Raw genomic sequence first — 22,196 nt, 5'->3', positions numbered from 1 at the left:
AATCAAGCACACTTCAGTGCTGACCAGTAAATTTGGACATGAACGCAAATGTTTCCAACTTTGTGATTTTACATCATAGGGTGCAGTACTCCGAGCTGCTTCCGGAAAATGGCACATGGGCCTTTTTTACGTTTGGACAAAACAGGAGCGGCACCGGACCCTGTGAAACGGCACGCAAACACAGCTGCCCTCTGTGGACGTGCCCGTCAACCTCCCTCCGCCCCAACAGTATATCACTCAGCGTCCACACGTTCTTGTTTCAAGGACGATCTGAAAATCGCTAAGCAAAAACTACACATTATTTACCAATGGGATCATATCAAATAGTTTTCAAACAACTGCCAGTCTTTTGACCCGCAAGGCCCACGACACGTCAGAACATGGCCCGTTTCGCGCTCTCTCCTCCGCCTACCACCGCCGAGCGTCGCTGCCGTCGCGCTCACCGCCGATCATGCTGGTCTTGAGGTACTTCTTGTCCGAGTGCATGTTCTGCCAGAAGCGGATGAGCACGGTGATGTCCTCGCGCAGCGTGCCGGCCGACTGCTCCGGCGAGGGGAAGCGCGGCTGGCCGCAGAAGTAGTCCAGGCACGCGTAATAGATCCGCTCCCGCAGCGCCCCCTTGCCCTGGGTCCTGCCGAGCAGCGACGCGGCGCCGTCCGTCAGACGCAGGCGGGCCGCAGAGGCCCGGCGGACGGCACCACAGCTCAGCACCACAAACGCGGACCGTGGACCCCGGCGGACGGCACCACACCCCGCCACCACACAGGTGGACCACAGAGGCCCGGCGGACGGCACCACAGCTCAGCACCACAAACGTGGGCCGCGGACCCCGGCGGACGGCATCACACCCCGCCACCGCACAGGCGGACCACACAGGCCCGGCGGACGGCACCACAGCTCAGCACCACAAACGCGGGCCGCGGACCCCGGCGGACGGCATCACACCCCGCCACCACACAGGCGGACCACAGAGGCTCGGCTGAGGCATCACAGCTCGGCGCCACGGAAGAACGTACAATGCAGGTGACGTTCGCGACAGAGCTGCCTGAATACACGGCAAACAAGTGATCCCCGCAGCATCTGTGGTTTTTACCGTTTCGGGCGTCTTATTCAGGAATATCGTTGGAACATGGGAATCACAGTTTTGAATCAAAAACCAACTGCACCTCGGCAAAGAGTTTGTTATCAGCGCTACACATTACTGTGCGCCGGCGGAGGCGGGCGGACGGGCAGACGCCCACTGACTTTGGCAGCAGATCGGCCTGCAGCAGGATAAGGCCGCACGTGAGCAGGCGGACGCGCGTGCCCACGGCCGCCACATGGCGAGTGATGAAGCTCTGCTGGTCGCCCACGGAGAGCGACAGCGTGCCGTGCAGCAGGTTACAGAGCAGCTCCACCTGGTCCTGGCTGCGGTAGCGCGCGATCTCCACCCGCTCCAGCAGAAACTGCGGCACCGCGCACCGACACCACACATGGTCAGCACGGGAGAACGCTGCCACAAACCGGTACAGCACGTGACTACCACATCAGACAGGCCCGCACCACCTGCCACGCACGATTACTGGGCGCGGCGTCACCAATGGGAACAGGAGGCTGACACGGGGTCAATACCACTGGAGGAGAGGGACCCCGCCATCACCGCCGATGAGTGTGCTGTTACGGACTCAGCTCACACGGACGCTGACACCGGGGAAGACACCGACAGGACTCAGATCATGGGGACGCTAACACAGGGGAATACAATGACATGACTCAGGTCATGAGGACGCTGACACCGGGGAAGATACTGACATAACTCAAGTCATGGGGATGCTGACACCGGGGAAGACACTGACATGGCTCAGGTCATGAGGACGCTGACAACGGGGCAGATACTGACATGACTCAGGTCATGAGGACGCTGACAATGAGGCAGACACTGACATGACTCAGGTCATGAGGACGCTGACACCGGGGAAGACACTGACATAACTCAGGTCGTGAGGACGATGCCAACGGGGCGGACAATGACATGACTCAGGTCATGAGGACGCTGACACCGGGGCAGGCACTGATATAACTCAGGCAACGGGGACGCTGACACCGGGGCGGCCACTGACATGAAGCAGGAGGACATGGGACGACTAACATTTCGGAGGACAATGTCATGGACCCATAACGCATTGAATCACTGGCAGCGGGGAAGACACCGACGTGGATTCAGACGACATCGATGGCCGATAATAGGAGGTGGCGAACTCACACCAAGACCCACGAGTCATGGAGCCACTGACACCGTGCAGGCGGCGCCTGAGCTGGACCCAGAGGCAGGGGTGTATGACTGACCCGGACCTAGTGGTAGGGATGTATAACTGACCCGGGCCCAGCAGTAGGGGTGTATGACTGACCCGGACACAGCGGTAGGGGTGTATGACAGACCTAGACCCAGCAGCAGGGATGAATGACTGACCTGGACTAAACAGCAGGGGCGTATGACTGACCTGGACCCAGAGGTGGTGGGGCACCACATAGGGCGGCCGGGCCTCGATGGAGCAGCCTTCGTACACGGCCAGCGGGTTCACCTCCGGCTCCTGCTCACTGAACAGGCCCAGACGCTTGTCTATCGTGTACTGAAACACACGGACTCAGCACGCTGTGAGGCGCTGAAACTCGGGAGTGGTGCTCATTTGGGGTTCAATGGAACCAAGGAGAAGACACTTGAGCGCACAAATGCCTTTGCGTCCTTTTTGCGACAGGCTTGTGTTTTCATTCGACTGGACCGCAAACACGCATAGGAAGCATGTATGTGAGAATGTAGAATGAGCCCAACAAAAAGCGTCTTCTCATGGACAACACAGTCACGTAATGTGGAACACTGACACCAAGGGTGAAAGTGGAGCTGAGAATAATTATAAGTATGAGCCGATAGTCGCATTTCTGCTTCAGTATATTCACTCACGTACGTCACACTTATGGCGTATTCTAGCGAGCCAACAGACGGAAGACGTGAAGGCTTGGGGAGAGGCTCGATTTCAACAAACCAACCAATAAACACCCGTTCCCTCTTCCTTCTGACCTGCCATGCGGCACACATCTCTCTGAGGAAGCTGATCTCCAGGTCGACGCGCGCCGACAGCACCCATTCCCAGCACTGAATGCCGGCGCGCATCGATGACTCGGTGAACACGAACGCCGGTGACCAGGCCACCAGGTGCAGCAGCTCGCGGTCCAGACCTGCCGGCGGCGGTGACGACTCAGGTGATGGCTCAGGTGATGACTCGGGTGATGGCTCGGGTGACGACTCAGGTGATGGCTCAGGTGACGGCTCAGGTGGTGGCTCAGGTGACGGTTCATGTGATGGCTCAGGTGGTGGCTCAGGTGACGGTTCATGTGATGGCTCAGGTGGTGGCTCAGGTGACGGCTCATGTGACGGCTCAGGTGACGGCTCAGGTGACGGCTCAGGTGGTGGCTCAGGTAATGACTCAGGTGACGGCTCAGGTAATGGCTCAGGCGACGGCTCAGGTGATGGCTCAGGTGACAACAGGGCACCGGGCTGACGTGGGTTCAGCCCTTCCGGCTCCGGTGTGAAGAGGGATGAGACAGACCGGAATATGGATTTTACTCTTGTAACGCACCGAGCGTAGTGAAGCCACTATGATGTACACCGAGTGCCGATGGCGACTCTTTTTAGTTATCTTAGCCGGGTGGAAGGCCGACGCCTGGAGGCGTGACATAATCTTTTTGCTAGTGGAATTATGACAAAGTTATGACACACAGCACAACCACCCACCCAACAGCCACACGCCAGTCGTCCTCGTCCCCGCGTCCGCGTCCGCGTCCGCGTCCGCGCCCGCGCCCGCGCCCGCGCCCGCGCCCGCGCCCGCGCCCGCGCCCGCGCCCGGGCCCGTGCCGTCCGCCGTCTGTCCTTCTCCCCTACCGGGCGTGTCGATGAGCAGCGCTGTGACGCGCAGCAGGGCGCGCGCATGCTGCGCATCGTCGCGCCGCTGCCAGCTGTCCCTCAGCTGGGCGGCCAGCTGGCGGGCCGAGCCGGCCGCCTGCAGGCCGCGCACCTCGCCGGCGTAGCTGCAGCGCAGCGCCACGGCCGCCACCAGCTCCGAGCTGTTGTTCTTCACGCAGTCGGGCAGCTTGGCCAGCGTGGCCGCCTGCCGGGGCGGGTGGCGCGGCGTCAGAGCCGCTCCAGCACGGCCTAACCGGGAGAGGGCGGAAACGCCCCGCGCTGACCGGGCACGGCAGGACAAATACAGAGTGGTGCACGCACGTCCCGGCACGTGACGCCGGGGCATCCCAACACATCATCCACGGGCGTTCGAACTGGAAAATTGTGTAATTCGGAGCAGCCCGCGCCGCGCGCGCAGCACAGCAAATAACACCTTAACGGCTTAACGGCTTTATATGCCTGGCTGGTCCAGTGCCCGACGTATTAGCCGATCGCAAATATATCCAGATTTCGCTGATGCATTATTATAAGGTAAATTTTCAAGGCATGCCGACTCAAACGCGCGCAGCTGGCGTGACTTAGCCCAAATGTGGATATCGCACAACGCATTGTAGAAAGGCCGGCGCCGCACGACGCGGTACCACTGCTCGCTGCGCCCTCCCGCGTAGCGAGCACGCGGCGCCACCGCCCGCTGCGCCCTCCCATGCAGCGAGCACGTGGCGCGACACGCGGCGCCACTGCTCGCTGCGCCCTCTCCACCCAGCGAGCACGCGGCGCGACACGTACGGCGAGCGGGGCGGCCTGCGGGCAGAGGCCGGCGAACTGCAGACCCGACTCGAGCGCCAACGCTAGGCCGGCGTGGTGGCCGCCGGCTGGCCGCCGCAGGTACTCGACCAGGTGCGAGCGGGTCGTAGCAGGCGCCCACTTCATGGCCTCCTCGATGATGCCCTGGCAGCGCGCGGCGAAGTCCTTCACCGTCGTCTGCCGGCGGTCGGGCGGGGCTCGGTCACGGTCGCACGAGTGACGGCTTGGACTAGAGCAGGACCCATAACTAGCTGCAGCAGACTGAGGTGAGTGGAACGCGGGAAACGAATGATTGAAGCCAAGGAGAGCATCACATCTTTAAACGTTGGACTTCTCACAAGGAGCCGCATAGGTTAACACGTGTACAAATAGGCCAGCAATTATACAATTAAAGACCAACCAATAAAACGGCACTCCGACACCAGCCACGCGCGCAAGCCAAATCTTAAATCTGCCGCTGGCCGCCGCCACGCCATCTGACGTTATCGGCTGCAGTCCGGCGCACCTCTCGCGCCTCGCGCGTCTCCTGCAGCACCAGGCGGTAGGGGGCGCCGGGCACGCGCAGGTCCGGCGACGCCTCGTTCGGATTCTGCTGCAGCGACTCGCTCAGCACTTGCAGGATGTCCAGCATGGTGGTGAGCACGGTCGCGTTCCAGAGGATGTGCGGGAACCTAGCAGAGACCGGGGCGGGGGACGTGTGACGCGGCACTGCTGGGGCGACGAACGGCGGGGAGGGGAGCGAGTGAGGCGACACTGCTGGGGCGGCGGACGGCGGGACGGGGAGCGGGTGGGGCGGTTCTGCTAGGGTGACGGACGGCGGGGCGGGGAGTGAGTGAGGCGGCACTGCTGGGGTGGCGGACGGCGAGGCGGGGAGCGAGTGAGGCGACACTGCTGAGGCGGCGGACGGCGGGACGGGGAGCGGGTGGGGCGGTTCTGCTAGGGTGACGGACGGCGGGGCGGGGAGTGAGTGAGGCGGCACTGCTGGGGCGACGAAAGGCGGGGAGGGGAGCGAGTGAGGCGGCACTGCTGGGGTGGCGGACGGCGAGGCGGGGAGCGGGTGGGGCGGTTCTGCTAGGGTGACGGACGGCGGGGCGGGGAGCGAGTGAGGCGGCACTGCTGGGGCGGCGGACGGCGGGATGGGGAGCGAGTGAGGCGGCACTGCTGGGGTGACGGACGGCGGGGCGGGGAGCGGGTGAGGCGGCACTGCTGGGGCGGCGGACGGCGGGGTGGGGAGCGGGTGAGGCGGCACTGCTGGGGCGGCGGACGGCGGGGTGGGGAGCGGGTGAGGCGGCACTGCTGGGACGGCGGACGGTGGGGTGGGGAGAGTGAGGCGGCACTGCTGGGACGGCGGACGGCGGGGCGCAAAGCCGCAGTCGCCGCTAGCGGTGGTTGGGATAACAGAGAAGGGAAACACATGCACAGGCCAGCCTGCATGGACAGGATGACGGCGAGAACTGATCAGGAATAGTGATATACCGGCATGGGAAGTCTTAACGGCCCGGTCAAGTCTTACGGGCATAAAACCACGCAGCGACACGATAGCCCAGCTGGTGACAGACGTCGAGGGATTGAAGCCACGTTGTTGGCCACAAATTCACGCAGTAATCCCAGTCTGACCGCACACCTGCGATGCTACAAACAAGACGGGAGCATTCGTGACATAGGATGCGATGCCCTGCTATCAAGATGTTCCTGAGATAATGTACATACGACACGAGCCGGTGACGACGCCTGGGTATCCTGCCGGCCTCCAGTCGCCACTGACCTGTCCACCATCTGGGAGAGGAACTTGTCGGCCACACGGCGGATCTGTTTGTGTGGGCTGTTGAAGTGGACCAGCAGGAACTGGGCGTGCCGCGCCAGCTCCTGCTCACGCGCGCAGTTCTTCGGCTTGTCGTTCATCACGTCCAGGAAGCTGGAGAAGACCCGCTCGCCGACGCTGCAGGAGCCCGGGCAGCACAGCATCAACGGGAAAGTCAAGGGGGGTTGCTAGGGAGGAGGACACGCCGGACGCTCACGCAAACGTCTTTCAGCACAATATTCCGTCAGTGCATTTAAAAACACCCTTTTTCTCAAGGATGTATGGGGTGGGCTTTCTAGCACGCACAGAGGTTGCTCGGAGCGTCTCGAATGCAGGATCATCCTCGGAATCGTTCTCAATTAGTTTATTTTCATAAAAGAGGTGTGCCAATACAACTACATTAACTTAAGCAAACAGGGCTTCCCTGAGCCTACTGGTCTTCAAGCAATTAGCACGCGTCCGGCACCGTGCCTGCAGCATCTCAAACCAGCACAGTGAAGGAATTTTTACGCTGTGTTCCATACCTAACAAAACAAATATCGATACCGAGAAAGGTACCAAGTCGCTGGGACCCAAGTCGCTGGGACCAATAAGGCACAATGTCTTCTTACATGAGCGAAGAACTCATCGCTTGGCTAAAATACGCCAGAACCGATTTATATGGAAACTCCTCACAACCACGCATTCCATAAGTGACCGAGCGCAAATGGCCGTAAGGCAGTAGATTTCATAACTACGGACAGCCACATCGGCATTGCGTTGCAGCGCCACGTACCTGTTCATACACTGCCACATGTTGTATTTGTCCCTCTGGATGGCCGGGTCGTTCAGGTACTCAAACATGGCGTGGAAGCTCGTGTCCTCCTGGTTCTGCACCCTGTTGGAGAGACAGCATCACACGCTGAGTGCTGAGTAAAACACAGGCCACCCAGCCGTCGACAACACACGAATGGCCAACGGACATGTTCGAGGGCTATTTTGCAGTCATCCTCGGATCCGTTTATTGCCAGCATGCTAGCAACAAACAGCAGACAGCCGTGTCTGGCGGGACAGGACGCGCCGCAGCCCGCTCGCTCCGCCCACCAGCCCAGTGTCCCTCTGTTGCCAGCAGGCTGGACTGCCGTGTCTGACGGGCAGGACGCGCCGCAGCCCGCTCGCTCCGCCCACCAGTCCAGCGTCCCTCTGTTCCCAGTAGGCTGGACTGCCGTGTCTGACGGACAAGACGCGCCGCAGCCCGCTCGTCCGCCTACCTGAGCATCTCCAGCTTGTAGACGGACAGCAGGTAGGTACACTGGGCGAACGAGAGCTTGTGTATGACGGCCGTCACATCGGCCGGGTGCTCCAGGTAGTTGAGGATCTGCATCTTCAGCTCCTGCAGCTCCGTCTGGGTCGCACAGGCCGCGAGAGGTGTCGAAACCGCACAACCGATGATGATGATAATAATCACAGGTTTTATGCAGATCATTTTACAGCCGCAAAGAACACAGTTTCCTACAGCTGTCGCTTGGGCGGGCGTATGGAGCATTAATGCTGATTGGTAACATGCCAGACTGGCAAGCTGCCCTTCCCCGCGCAGCTCGGCACGAACAGCAAGTCACCGACATCCACCGCTGTACACGTATGTCCCCCCTCCCCCCTCGTATAGCGCGGATACTATACAGTTCCGAGTCAACTGAAGCCTCTGGCGGCTAGCAGGCAGGTGTCCGGATGGGCTGCCGGGGGCCGCACCAGCGAGACGGCGTCGTTACGCAGCGCGGAGGTGTGCTGCAGCTCGCGCATCTCGGAGGCCAACGACGTCTGGGAGCTGATGAGCAGCGGCGACTTGATAGCCATCTCCTTGACACCCTCGTACCACTCCACCGGCCAGATGCCTGCCACAGGTCACATGTCAAGCTGGCAATGACATCTGACCTCGCACCACTCTCCTTGACGTCCTCGTACCGCTGCACCGGCCAGATGCCTGCCACAGGTCACATGTCAAGCTGGCAATGACGTCCGATCTCGTACCAATCCACCGGCCAGATGCCTGCAAGACATCTCAGGTCAAATTACTGGTGACCTTTGGTGTGGTGACATTTCACATGCCCCGTGCCTTTCGGTGGGTGCACTTCACACAAGATCGCACGCTCAGCAATGCAGAGAGGCAGGCCTAGGCCCGACAACCCGGACACCTCGGACAGCCGTCCAGGCAGTGGCGCCCCTCGCCTCCCGGTCTGCCGGCCCCACGCCTCACCCGAGTCCTGTACGGTGAAGCCCATGACGACCGAGTAGAGCCAGAAGTCGCGGAAGAGCTTGTGCAAGCGCGGCCGCGGGCTGCGGATGGGCGGCAGGCGGCGCACCAGCGTGGCGAGCACCGGGATCAGCACGCCCAGGTTGCCGGCCGAGCTGGACGCCTGCGAGCGGCCGCGGCGGACACGTCAGGTCACGGTATACCGCGGCAGACCAGGGAACGGCGGATCTGACCGCGGCAGACCGCGGCAGACCAGAGAACGACGGATCTGACCGAAACAGACCGCGGCAGGCCACGGAACGACCGATCTAACTGAGGCAGACCGCGGGCGACCAGGGAACGGCAGATCTGACCGAAACAGACCGCGGCAGACCGCGGCAGGCCAGAAGACGACGGATCTGACCGACAAAGACTGCGGCAGACCAGGGAATGGCGGATCTGACCGACAAAGACTGCGGCAGACCAGGGAATGGCGGATCTGACCGAGACAGACCGCGGCAGACCGGGGGACAGCGGATCTGATCGAGACAGACCGCGGCACACCGGGGGACAGCGGATCTGATCGAGACAGACCGCGGCAGACCAGGGGGCGGCGGATCTGAACGCGGCGGACCAGGGGATGGTACGCCAAGAAGAGGCGACGTGGGCAGACGAGTACGGCACCGATCACAGGGAAGCAGGCCACACCAGGCAAGACAAGACTCGGTCTCAAGGTCAGGACGGCGTTGGCTATGCACTGGGGGGAGGGGAGGGGGGGGGGAGCAGGAAAATGGTCCCATGGCTATGGTAACGTCCCGCATTAAACCTCGACATCGCATGTTAACATGAAGTGAGAGCTGCACTCGTTCCAGCCCATATATGAGGCCGTTCCCACTGCACTGGACCAGACAGCAGCCACTAGGTGGGTATGTCCGGCCACCAGGGGGGTATTCCCAGCCGCCAGGCGGGTGTGCCCGGTCACTAGGCGGGTATGTCCGGTCAATAGGCGGGTATGTCCGGCCACTTGGCGGATATGTCCGACCACTAGGTATGTCCGGCCACTAGGCCGGTATGTTCAGCCACCGGGCGGGTATTCCCGGCCACAAGGTGGGTGTGCCCGGCCACTAGACGGGTATGTCCGGCCACTAGGCGGGTATGTCCGGTCAATAGGCGGAAATGTCCAGCCACTAGGCGGATATGTCCGGTCGATAGGCGGGTATGTCCAGCCACTAGGCGGGTACGTACGGCCACTAGGCGGGTACGTACGGCCACTAGGTGGGTATGTCCGGTCAATAGGCGGGTATGTCCAGCCACTAGGCGGGTACGTACAGCCACTAGACGGGTATGTCGGGTCAATAGGCAGGTATGTCCGGTCAATAGGTGGGTATGTCCGGCCACTAGGCGGGTACGTCCGGTCAATAGGCGGGTGTCCGGCCACTACGCGAGCGTGTCCAGTCAATAGGCGGGTATGACCGGCCACTAGGCGGGTATGTCCGGCCACTAGGCGGGTACGTCCGGTCAATAGGCGGGTGTCCGGCCACTACGCGGGCGTGTCCGGTCAATAGGCGGGTATGTCCGGCCACTAGGCGGGTATGTCCGGTAAATAGGCGGGTACACCCAGCCGCTGCCGATGGTCATATCACGCGCCGGCCAGCGCAGCGCAGGGTTTTGGAGTTGGGCACAGCTGGTACACGAATACCAATATAAAAATTGCCGCTCATTTGTCAGCTAATGCGTTGTATGGCTGCAGGGACACATCGCTGGATTGCCCTTGAGCCGTAGCAACATGAATGCGCCCTACGTCGTGTTATTTCACCTTAATGGATGCTGCTCTGCAACCCATGCTTTTCACCACATTTTTAGTTCAAAACAAAAAAAAAACTATGTTACCATTACACATGCAAATAAATGTGCATGCAAATGCGTTGCACTCAGAGATACCACAAGCCGCAGAGCACATTCCTTTCATTTGATGTCATCGGGAGTAAACTGACACCGGCCCCGCAAGACAGACGGCCAACAGGTGAAAAACGGTGTTTTCTATTTAATATCATATGCCATTCGTCTTACACCGGCATGCATCGTCCATATATGAAACAGCGCTGGTGTGCCGGTGTCAGGGTCTGAACCTGAGCAAATATACTGAGATGAGCTGAAAATACTGAAAGAATATTCCGCGCGATTTTCAGCTGGCGTCACGTTGCTTCCTGGGATGAAATACACATTCTTTAGGTTGGTTAGTCACTGCTCTATTCAAACGCAGCATTTTTAGGCACCTGAAACGCATCAGCGTTCAAACGTATGTTGGCTGCCAGAGACGCGCCCGACGGTAATACGTGACGTTCTCTTAGATCCGGCAGAAAGCACGATACAAAGCCGGCGAGATAAGAGGGGAGCCTGACGTTGACTGACGGTGGGAACGGCACACCTGCCCGCTAGTCCCGACGTCCGGCCTTCGGACCGGCGCACTGAGCGCGGCGGCGGCTGAACACGTCTTTGAGCATAAGTTAGGACCAAAGGCGGCAAATACGACCCTTCCCGCGATCTGGCCACTATTATGGCTGATGTATTGCAAGCAGTGAGCCCTCCCACGGTTTCCGAATGTTTAGACTCCGCGCCGCTACCCTCTGACTAACTCCGGAGGAGTTAGAGTCTGGTCCAGCTGACACCGCCTTCGGCCCGGAACAAGGCACAGGTCCACCGGCGGCGCAAGGGCCGGCGGGCACCAGCTGACACCGCCTCCGGCCCGGAGCAGGACACAGGTCCACCGGCGGCGCACGGGCCGGCGGGACACCAGCTGACACCGCCTCCGGCCCGGAGCAGGACACAGGTCCACCGGCGGCGCACGGACCGGCGGGACATCAGTTGACACCGCCTCCGGCCCGGAGCAGGACACAGGTCCATCGGCGGCGCACGGACCGGCGGGCACCAGCTGACACCGCCTCCGGCCCGGAGCAGGACACAGGTCCATCGGCGGCGCACGGGCCGGCGGGACATCAGTGTTCCCCCAGGAATACCGCCGGCGGTCGCGGAGAGACGCCATGGTGGCTTCCACCGGGCAGGGGACAGTACAGACCGCGCGGCGTGATGGTGATATCTAGCTATACAAGGCGTGGTGACAATTCGGCAGCTACCGTGATCCGTGGCGAACAGACACCTATTGGAAATACGGCTTCGTATCTGTGCGATTTGCGAGGCAAGGTTATTGAGCATATCTACGACGAAGCGAGGTTATTGAGCATATATTATACTAGTGCAGCCGTGCAAGGACCATTTGTAGCAGTCAGGGTGGGTAGCAGTCCCATCGTTCTACTCTTTCGGTTAGCGTGGAAAGAACAAAGTGAGCATAGTTATCGATGCGAACTGGACGTGTTGCGCCAGTGCATGAGCATGGGTACATACAGTATAGGTGAAGGCGAAAGAAACAAAGGACAGAAACACGAACAGTTAGATGATAGGTCAAACAGAACAACTCACTTTGAAATTTCTTGCTAGGGATGGGGTCTGTAACACCAATGACGTCCATTACTGAGGCAATCCGCACATGGCACTGTTCCCAGTCCTCCGAGGCAGCCGAAAGACATTGAAAACGACATTTCTGCGCACAGATGCATGATAATATGCTGTGACTGAGGCAGGCCTTACAGTGTAAATTGTATCCAACTGTTACGTACGATACTGAATTCCGCGCGCCATGTGCTAAAGTTGTGTTGGCATGAGGTCAACCCTTCTTGTATTATAGCCTGTGATCATTGCTTTCGACTTACCACGGAAAGGACGTTCATGATGACAGCACGATTTATGGGTCACACGAACCACAAATTAACGGCATGACTCAGAGGATACCTTAACACACACTGGACGATCACAATGCCGTCATTCTTTCAGCGCGTGCGTAGTGTATGCCTCCACCGCCTCGAAGCGTCACAGTGTCGGCGTCCAGTTCTATTAGCCGCTGCGACTCGATCGCCTTCTGCGACTCGCTTCCAGCAGGCGACGCACCGAGCCACCGCTCCAGCGTTAACCGGGTGTCTCGCTCCTCAGCCAGGGCGTCTCCGCTCCCCGGCCGGGGCGTCCCCGCCCCCCAGCTGGGGCATCCCCGCTCCCCGCCCCGGGTGTCTTGCTCTCCGGCCGGGGCGTCCCCGCTCCCCGCCCCGAGTGTCTCGCTCCTCGGCCAGGGCGTCCCCGCTCCCCGGCTGAGGCGTCCCCGCTCCCCGCCCTGGGTGTCCCGCCCCCCGGCCGGGGTGTCCCCGCTCCCCGCCCCGACTGCCTCGCTCCCCGGTCGGGGTTCCCCGCTCTCCGCCCAGGACGTCGCCGACTGACCTTCTGCGAGCCCATGGCCTTCTCAGAGACGCGCTTGGCCTCCAGGCCCAGCTGGACGAACAACTCCAGGAGTCTGACCAGCAGGTCGTGCAGCTCAGCCTCACCCTGCAGCTGGGCCGCGATGTTGGCCAGCGCGTTGATCACCGGCTGGGAGACGTGCCTGGGAGGAAGCAGCGCAGGTCAGGACACTGCGCCGGTCAGTGACTAAGAGACGTGTCCGAGGTCAAGTCATCACACCGGCGAGTGGCTTGAAGACGTGTCTAAGGTCAGGCCATTACACGGGTGGGTGGCTGGGAGACGCGTCTGAGGTCATCGCACGGGTGAGTGGCTGAGAGACGTGTCTGAGGTCAGGTCATCACACACGCGAGCGGTTGAGAGACGCGCCAAGGTCAGGTCATCACACGGAAGAGTGGCTGGGAGACGCGTCTGAGATCACCACACGTATGAGTTGCTGGGATACGTGTCTGAGCTCAGGTCATGTCGCGGGTGAGTGGCTGGGAGATGTATGTGGTCAGGTCATCACACGAAAGAGTGGCTGAGACGCGTCTGAGGTCATTCATCACACGGGCGAGCGGTTGGGACATGCGTCTAACCTAAGAGAGATCTAAGGTCAGGTCATCACACAAAAGTGGCTGAGGTCATCATACGTGTGAGTGGCTGGAAGACGTGTCTGAGCTCAGGGCATATCGCGGGTGAGTGGCTGGGAGACATGTTGAGGTCAGATCATCACACGCGCCAGCGGTTAGGAGACGGGGCTGATGGTACCAGGGCAGATCGGTGTCTGCGGCGTCCGTATCATGGTTCCAGCGGTTGGAGAACACAGATGCACACATCACGGCCAATGACGACCATGGAGCAAATCTGGGAGGTCAAGACACTGGCGGGCAACGCGTGGCCAGCTGATAACGATGCCTCCATCCGGCTCCGTAACTTTACGAGCAGCGAAAAGAGAACCATACGGCACAATATCTCCGCAAGTGACTGAATACCGGGGAGATCATGGAATCTAAACCATGAAGATAAAACGCGCAAAACTGGTCGATAGTCGTCCTTCCAGTGTCCGGGCCAATCAACAGCACGGTAGTTGACTAGCCGGCAAACGGGAGTGGAAGGTCGGAGTTACGCATTGATGGGAAGCTTTTTAAACGCCCTTCGTGGACTTAAACGGACCTCGCCACCGGATGTGGCCACAGCGCTCGGCCGACACGCCCGTGCGTCAGCGGGTGATGGCCTGCGGCGGCGCGCCGTGACCTCCACCGGCCGCTATCTGGCGGCCGTCCCGAGCCGGCCTCACACCCCACCTGCCGCCTCTCACGCGCGTGCGTGCCGCAGTCTTCAAAAAGGCGGCGGACAGCGCAGCGCGCCAGTGGAGCGCCATGCGTGCCGTTCGTGCGTACGCCGTTCTCCTGCTGGCGGCGGCGTCGGCCCGCGCCGCGGCCGACACGTGCGGCACTGCCGCCGACCCGCTCTGCGTGCGCAGCTGCGCCTTCTCGCGCGTCAACGACTGGGACCAGGGCTTCTCTGGCGACTTGCACCTGCACTTTGCCACCACCGCCGACACGTGGGAGGCGGACGTCGCGTTCGACCACCCGCTGCAGAGCTTCCAGACCTGGGCGTGCCCCAGCACGAGTACCGACCAGATGACGTTCACACTGTCCAACAACCCGTGGGACGGCCACCACAACGCCAACTACACGCTCACGATCAGCTTCAACGCCCACTATGAGGGCAAGAACGAGCCGCAGGTGCAGAGCATCAAACTGAACGGCCAGGAGCAGTGCGTGATGCCGTGATCCGGCGGCGACGGCGGCGGCGGCGGCAGCGGCAGCGGCAGCGGCAGCGGCAGCGGCAGCGGCGGCGGCGGCGACGCTCGGAGCGGGCGAGCACGGCGCCGCGAGCGTTCGCCGGACAGCGGCGCTCGCGGCAGGCGGACGGTGGGCCGAAGGAGCAGCACGCTGTATCGCAGCGAATGTGGAAGCAGACTTACGGCTGATGCACACTGGACCCGGATACCGCTGCATATTAGATAAAACTCGATGGCCGCGCTGGGCACGGTCCGCCAGCGATGCTCTTCGCGGGGGAAACGTGGAGCTCAGTACGCGTGTTTAAATGAACAGGAGTGTAAATAAACCATACAAGGAGACGAACACATTGATGTGGCATAAATTGGTGCAAATGCGCCACATGTGTGTAAAACGCTGCGATCGAGAGGCGATACCAGAGTTTTTGACCGAGTTTCTCTATTGATCAAAGAAACGTCTGCCGAAAACACTCTTAACCGTCTGAGAAAAGAGCATGACGGGAGGCTGCTCACTGCACAGAATGCACAGTAATCCAAATACACCGTTTCAACAGTAAAGTTAACTGTGAAGCACTCCCAGAGCTCACCAGCCGACCACTAGAACTAGTGACGTCATCGCGAGACAGCGGCGAGCGAAGTGTGCCGCTTGAAGACACGTTAGAAGCTGAGTTGGCACAGAGCCAGCTTCAATGGCTTTACTTCCATGCGTATGGGCGATGATGGTATGAGCAAATGGTGACGTTCGGTGCCGAAAGTGTGCGAAGGCACAGGAAACGAAACTTCCGTGCCCCTCTAGCCGTCGATGAAAAGGCACCAGATGCTAACCCTGGGTTTGAACCCACGCCATGTACAAATACAACACCGACGCCCAGAACACAAAGTGGACGGCCGGTCCGAGAACCCCGTGGTAAGCGCCGTAACACGCCCAAGTATACGCCGTCACAGCACCGGCACAAACACCGCAGACCGTGACGTCAGATCTGACGTCACACCGCGACTCCTCACCATCTGGCCGGAGCCCAATTAGTGCCGTGATTCACCACCACGTCATGAGACCGACCAGAAAGGTGCGGCGTGGGACGAGCGAGACCATGGCACATGAGAAAGGCGTCAGCTGTTATGGATAGATGGCGCCGAAGCCGAGACGGTGACGCCTTTGATAACCGACACCAACAGCCTTCGTTAATCCATTGTTAAGTCTATCAGTCATTGCAATTTTCATGATCGACGCCATTTCATCAATCCGTTGTAATTCGGTTTTTGCCATCTCTCAATTTCCTCACTGAAGCCATGCCATGATTGCAGCAATTGCCAATGTGGCAAACGTATTGCAAAAATACAACGCGAATATGTTGGGCGGCTATTGTTTATAACAAACAAGGCTGTACGTCGGTTAAGTTTGCACCACCAAATCTCTCAATGTTCTGACCACAGCGTCTCGTATTCCAGCTCTGTTTCGGAAAAGGTAGCATTGACCACTTTCCGGTCAATGATTGCCCACCCCACGGACCTGACAGTTTTGAGATGCTGGTGAGCTGCAACCCCTTGTCTGCCTACGCTGCGAGGCTGGTTTCATGTTTTTCCTTGTTCTTATCGCTGCGCTCTGAAACAAATCCCTTAAAAAATCCTAGAACGGGTGGATTCACGGCACCCGTGCGAGAGCGCGAAACAGTCTACACTTTTTGGACGTTTGGACGACTTCCACGCGCAATTAAAAAATTTGGTCTTTTCTAGGTCAGTGTAACGGCGGCGATGAAAACGTAGTGATACTGCAAGGTTGCAAAAAAGCTGCCCGCCCAGACAGTGCGCATCCAAGCATCAACCATTCACAGAAAACAGCTGTCAAGATTGGGGCTCTTTGTCCCTGGAAACTGAATGCACCTGTCACAGATGGCTCCAGATACATCATTTTCTACACAGCGTGGCGACTGGCGCGGGTCGGGCTGCTCATGTTACAACCTTAAGTAAAAACATCGTACCAAAGTACAGTGCAACTAAACCTCATGCGGCTCGCGGCCTCGCGTGTGATCACGCAGAGCTTGCAACTGGGACTCAATGCGATTCATTTCCAAACGTGTCCACTATCTGTGTGTCCGCTGCCATGTGTCCACAGCCAGACGCGCCAGCCGGCGCCGTCTCAGGCAGTCGCGGCGCGTCGCGTGGAACGGCCGCCGCCGCCGCTCCCAGCGCCAGCCGCGTACATAAGCGGGTGATGGGGGGGGCGCCGCCCCACACCCCTGTCCCGCGCCACCGTCCGCCATGCTCCGCTGCCTGTCGCTGCTGGCGCTGCTCGCCGCCGTCGGAGGCGCCAAACAGTGCGGCGGACCCAGCGACCCGGACTGCATCCGCAGCTGCACAGAGGTGATCATCGAACACTGGGACCTGGGCTTCAGCATGGACGTGCACCTGACGTTCCCCAAGACGGTGGAATCGTTCCAGGCGACGCTCAAGTTCGACGAGCCTCTGGCCAACTTGGAGACGTGGGCGTCCGTGACGACGACTTCCGACAACCAGACGTACGTCATCAGCAACAATCCGTGGGACGGCCACCACGAGCAAGGCAGCACCGACACGCTCTTCTTCCTCATCACGTTCGTCGACGTCACCCGGAAGGCCACGTTAAAGAGCGTCGAACTTCTGGGCGACGAGCTGTGCACTATCTGAGCACCGGGTGTCCCGCGCCACTCCAGCGCCGGCGGGGGGGGGGGGGGGGCAAATTAGCTAAGTCCATGCATGGACGCGTGAGCCTTGAAAAGACGAAGCACCTGGTGGATTGGAAACAGAACTGGATATTTCGGTTAGAACAGCATGCATAGTGTAAAGGATGCATTCGCCGAGTATCTGAACGTTACGACCTTTTCGCCCAGGGCTCGGAAGGTAAAACTTCATACGATGAAAAGTTGTTTTGCAATGGTCAGTGTTTCCAAGAACTTTAACTTGATGCTGGAAACAACACGACATAATTTTTCAGTTACGCTTGCAACAAACCCGAAGCATGACTTTCGTCCCTCCTCGAAACTTTCGCTAAAATCTGGGTTGGTGTCAGCGTCTGATGGCAGTCGTGAACTGGAGTCAGGGCCTGACCTCGGTGGGTGTCAGTGTCTGACCTCGGCAGGTGTCAGTCCCTGACTTCGGCGGGTGTCAGCGCCTGACCTCGGCGGGTGTCAGTGCCTGACCTCGGAGGGTGTCAGCGTCTGACCTCTGGGGGCCTCAGTATCTGACCTAGGCGGGGTCAGTGCCCGACCTCGGCGGTGTCAGTGTCTGACCTGGGCGGGTGTCAGTGCCCGGCCTCGGCGGCTGTCAGTGCCTGACCTCGGCGGGTGTCAGTGTCTGACCCCGGCGGGCGCCAGCGTCTGACCTCTGGGGCGTCAGTATCTGACCTGGGCGGGTGCCAGCGTCTGACCTGGGCGGGTGTCAGTATCTGACCTCGGCGGATGTCAGTGCCTGACCTGGGCGGGTGTCAGTGCTTGACCCCGGTGGGTGTCAGCATCCGATCTCGGCGGTGTCAGTGTTTGACCTTGGTGGGTGTCAGCGTCTGACCTCGGCGGGTGTCAGTCCCTGACTTCGGCGGGTGTCAGCGCCTGACCTCGGCGGGTGTCAGTGCCTGACTTCGGCGGGCGTCAGTGCCAGACCTCCGGGGGTGTCAGTATCTGACCTCGGCGGTGTCAGTGCCTGACCTGGGCGGGTGTCAGTGCCTGACCTCGGCGGGTGCCAGCATCCGATCTCGGCGGTGTCAGTGTTTGACCATGGTGGGTGTCAGCGTCTGACCTTGGCGGGTGTCAGCGTCTAACCTGTAGTCTTTGCCGCGGTCATCGCCGGTTGACTGATCTGAATACGCTGTGCTGCTCGACTCCACCGTGATCAAGGTGAACACCTTCATCACCTCTTCGTACACACGCGGCTGAAAATACGACCCACAGTCGTCAAAAGCCAGAAGCGACACCGGGTCGTTTGACAGATGTCATGTGGTGGCGAACCAGACATCTTCGCCATTCCTCCACAGACGCGCGGCTGAGAACACAGGCATTCTTCAGATAATTGATCGCAACACGCGGTCACGTGACAGGACAACAAATCCCCTGCTATCGATCGTCAATTTCAAATTGCAATACAACTATGACCAACAAAATCGCTATGGATTCTGAAGAAGCGACGACAGTGTCCCAATTGTGTGGTATTGGGACAAACGACGGAGCTATGATACACCACGGAAAGACGAGACGAGTGCGTACTATTCACAGACTGGTCAGTTGCGACCCAGCCTGTGGGCTTGGTGCACCCCTCCCCTCCCCCTCTCCCACGCCTCCACCGAGGCCAGCACGTCTCACCTCGCTCCGAGCGAGCACCATGCAGCCCATCTGGTCGACGATCAGCACGTCCACCTCACTGGGTCGGCGGCAGAAGATCTGCATGAAGAACTGCAGGATCGAGTAGGTGGTGTCCGGCGTGTCCTTGAGCGCCACAGCCACATGGCCCAGCGCCATAATCAGGTTGTACGTGATCAGGTTGTAGTCGCTGAAACGGTACGCGGCCGGTGAACCGGGTCAGTGATCGGAAACGGCAGACAGCAACGATGGGATGCAGACGAGAACAAAAAGGCAACGAAGAACGGATAAAGTTAAAGAAAGGTGATGTGCAAGATGACGAAAAGGGAATCCAGAACTCGGAGGCAGGATTCTAAAGCTGGCATGAAGGAAATGGCGGAGTGTGTCCGGGGGGGGGGGTCGAACGTTAGGAATAATCCCCTACCAACGCTGAGTGAAAGACGGATACAGAGGCAGAGGACCAGATGGCAGTAAAACCAACTGAAACACAACGCGGCCGATGACCCGCACGCGTAGCCGAAACGAGCAGGGCATCATGACAACAATTAAAACGAGCCAATGCACGATTAAACCACAACGCCGACGTACAGTGTCCGTGATATACCGCAACACCAGTGAGACCTGGGCCACCGAGCCTCTGGCTCACGTGTCCACACCGGGCCAGCACGCCCCGCCCCCCCCCCCCCCCCCCTCCTCCCGGCTCCGGGCGCCACCCGACCTACTTCGTGCGGTGCGTGGCGGTGAAGAGCCGGTTAGAGACGGACGCCACGAACGCCTTGATGGTGACCTCGTCGTACGTGTGGCCCGCCTTCAGCGCCACGCAGAGGTTCTCGATGGCGGCGTCTCGCAGCTGCCCCAGGGCAGAGTCGGAGCTGCGGCCGGCCCGTGCCGCCGCCGTCGTGTCCGTCACTGACGGCACCGGGCAAGGGGTGGTCAGAGGCCGGCCCAGGACAGGCCTGAAATCGGCTTTTAGCTAGATGGAAAGTGATGCCAGTATTCAGAAAGCGAGGGCGCAAATAACCAAGGCAGCTGAAGCGTCCTTTAACCTTAACAACTAAGTAACTAATTCAGAAAGAGCTAAAAAAAAAACTCAGTTCGTTCTGGCTTATAATGCACGGAACCACACTTACCACTGCTGCATCCACTGTTTGTAGTGCAGCTTTAGCCTTCTTTATCTTATAAAAAGGTGGCGCGGAAAAAAGGGATACCAAAATGATGCCTGACACTTGAAGATACCTGATGGCTGATACCTCATCTATTGAGCAATAGGCCTAATCTTCCTAGCAAAACCATACGCATGCCAAGAGTGTGGATTTTCACCGCTGATAAGTATTGTTCACTGTAAGCACCCTACAACTTTAAGTGGATATCGGCAGCAGCAAGGATGCTGCAATTGCTTCAGCGCCGATTTCCATCCCGGCCCGGGGTCCCCACTTGCCGCGTGGTGTTCAGACTCCACACGGTGCAAAGTCCCGCTTGCCCGCGCGAGGCTCTGGTTCTGTGGGGTGGCGAGCATCGCACACCGGTATGCTGGTCTGGCTGCACGCAGCGTCTCATGCCGGGCGAGTGGCGCCCCCGGCTCCGGCATCCCAAAAGTTAGGGGCGAGTGACACCCCCGGCTCTGGGGTTTCACTCGCCGGGCCAGTGACGCTCCCGGCTTCGGGGCCCGACCCGAGGGGCCAGTGACGCCCTCAGCTCCGGGGTCCCACCCGCCGGGCCAGAGATACTCCCGGGTCTGGGGTCCCACCCGCCGGGCCAGTGACGCCCCCAGTCCTGAGGTCCCACCTGTCAGCGTGATGCTCTGGCCCGATGGCGTGATGACGTCACTCTGCTGCCGATGCAGCCGGGTCAGGATCGGCGACGGCAGCACCAGGAAGTCTCGCAGGCAGCGGATACAGCTGGAGGCGATCGCTGGGAACCGCTGCGCCAGCTCGCCGAGGCCCTGGGCGGAGTGACGGGCTCAACGTTAGCGGAGACGCAGCCGACAACCAACGACAAGGTACCAGCGAGAGCCTAAACGCGACAAACAGAAGGCAAATCTGGGCTCCTGCTACCCGCCCGCTCCCCCTCCCCCGACTGGTGTCCCCCACCATTCACTCACCTGTTCCTAAGCCTGGGGCTTGATCTGTGTTTATGAGATCAAATAAATCTAGGCCTTGTCGCTGGCAGGACAGCGAGAATGCCCCGATTTAGGGGTACAGGGGTGCCGGAGACTGCGAGCCCGTTAGTCGAGTGCCGAGACCCACCTGCAGACAGACCAGCAGCAGCGGCATGTGGGCCAGCACCATCCGGTGGCCGTGGCCCGAGGTCAGCTTCTCCGTCAGCCGGCTGCACAGGCTGTCCGCCCCTGGCAGGGCCAGAGCCGTATATTAATACCGGCACCGCAGGTGTATCCCCCCATCTGGCAAGAAGCTCACCTTCATAAGGGCTGGAAGGGGGATCTCATCACCCACGGGGATTCTCCAACGCTGTACGCAAGCACAAAGATGATCCAAGGACAATGCTTATGATACTATTTACATTTCTGACTGATGGTCACTAGCACCACTGAATTGAAGGGGGGAAGAGCACAAATGCCTTAGAAATGACCCTGGGTGTCATCCTGACAGCAATCCTGTTGTCTTACGGTAGCTTAATCCTAACATCGTTGCTGGATTGCAACTATCGAAACACCTCGCGTGGACAATATCTTAACACATTAATGATGCATATAAGACATTTCTAACCCAGCATGACCACCCAACCCCCGCAGAGTAAACCTAGAAAGTACGCATGCATCATTAATTCAATAAGCCCTATCGCTAGGTACTCTCCCCGAGCGTTGTCACCTGGTCATTTTCCCTGGGCCCTATCTTAAGCAGGTGTAGGTGTGGCCGGATCCGTTCCGAGATTGCGCGGAATACACTGCAGACTGTGTCCACCAGCAGACGAGTTCGCACGGCCATGAGGCACATCGGCGCACCATGGCACGCGGCCGGGTCTTGGCCCGCGAGCAA

The 22,196-nt window shown here is 59.7% G+C and overlaps 1 protein-coding gene across 1 annotated transcript in view; it reads right to left on the bottom strand.

The window, feature by feature from the left end:
• The window catches only part of LOC119112297 (phosphatidylinositol 4-kinase alpha-like), a 47,520-nt gene that overhangs the window by 17,293 nt on the left and 8,031 nt on the right, over positions 1-22,196 (bottom strand). The window contains 18 exon segments of the mRNA XM_037236409.1: positions 444-631; positions 1,246-1,445; positions 2,481-2,609; positions 3,056-3,213; positions 3,917-4,142; positions 4,724-4,918; positions 5,247-5,412; positions 6,507-6,680; positions 7,318-7,419; positions 7,793-7,926; positions 8,271-8,413; positions 8,776-8,935; positions 13,075-13,234; positions 18,667-18,776; positions 19,204-19,390; positions 19,923-20,109; positions 20,986-21,142; positions 21,447-21,547. Coding sequence (XP_037092304.1) covers positions 444-631; positions 1,246-1,445; positions 2,481-2,609; positions 3,056-3,213; positions 3,917-4,142; positions 4,724-4,918; positions 5,247-5,412; positions 6,507-6,680; positions 7,318-7,419; positions 7,793-7,926; positions 8,271-8,413; positions 8,776-8,935; positions 13,075-13,234; positions 18,667-18,776; positions 19,204-19,390; positions 19,923-20,109; positions 20,986-21,142; positions 21,447-21,547 — 2,877 coding nt within the window.

Source organism: Pollicipes pollicipes, unplaced genomic scaffold (genome assembly GCF_011947565.3).
Source record: "Pollicipes pollicipes isolate AB1234 unplaced genomic scaffold, Ppol_2.1 Scaffold_7261;HRSCAF=8764_pilon_pilon_pilon, whole genome shotgun sequence".
Classification (NCBI taxonomy): Eukaryota; Metazoa; Arthropoda; class Thecostraca; order Pollicipedomorpha; family Pollicipedidae; genus Pollicipes; species Pollicipes pollicipes.
This window is presented reverse-complemented; position numbering and strand designations above follow the sequence as displayed.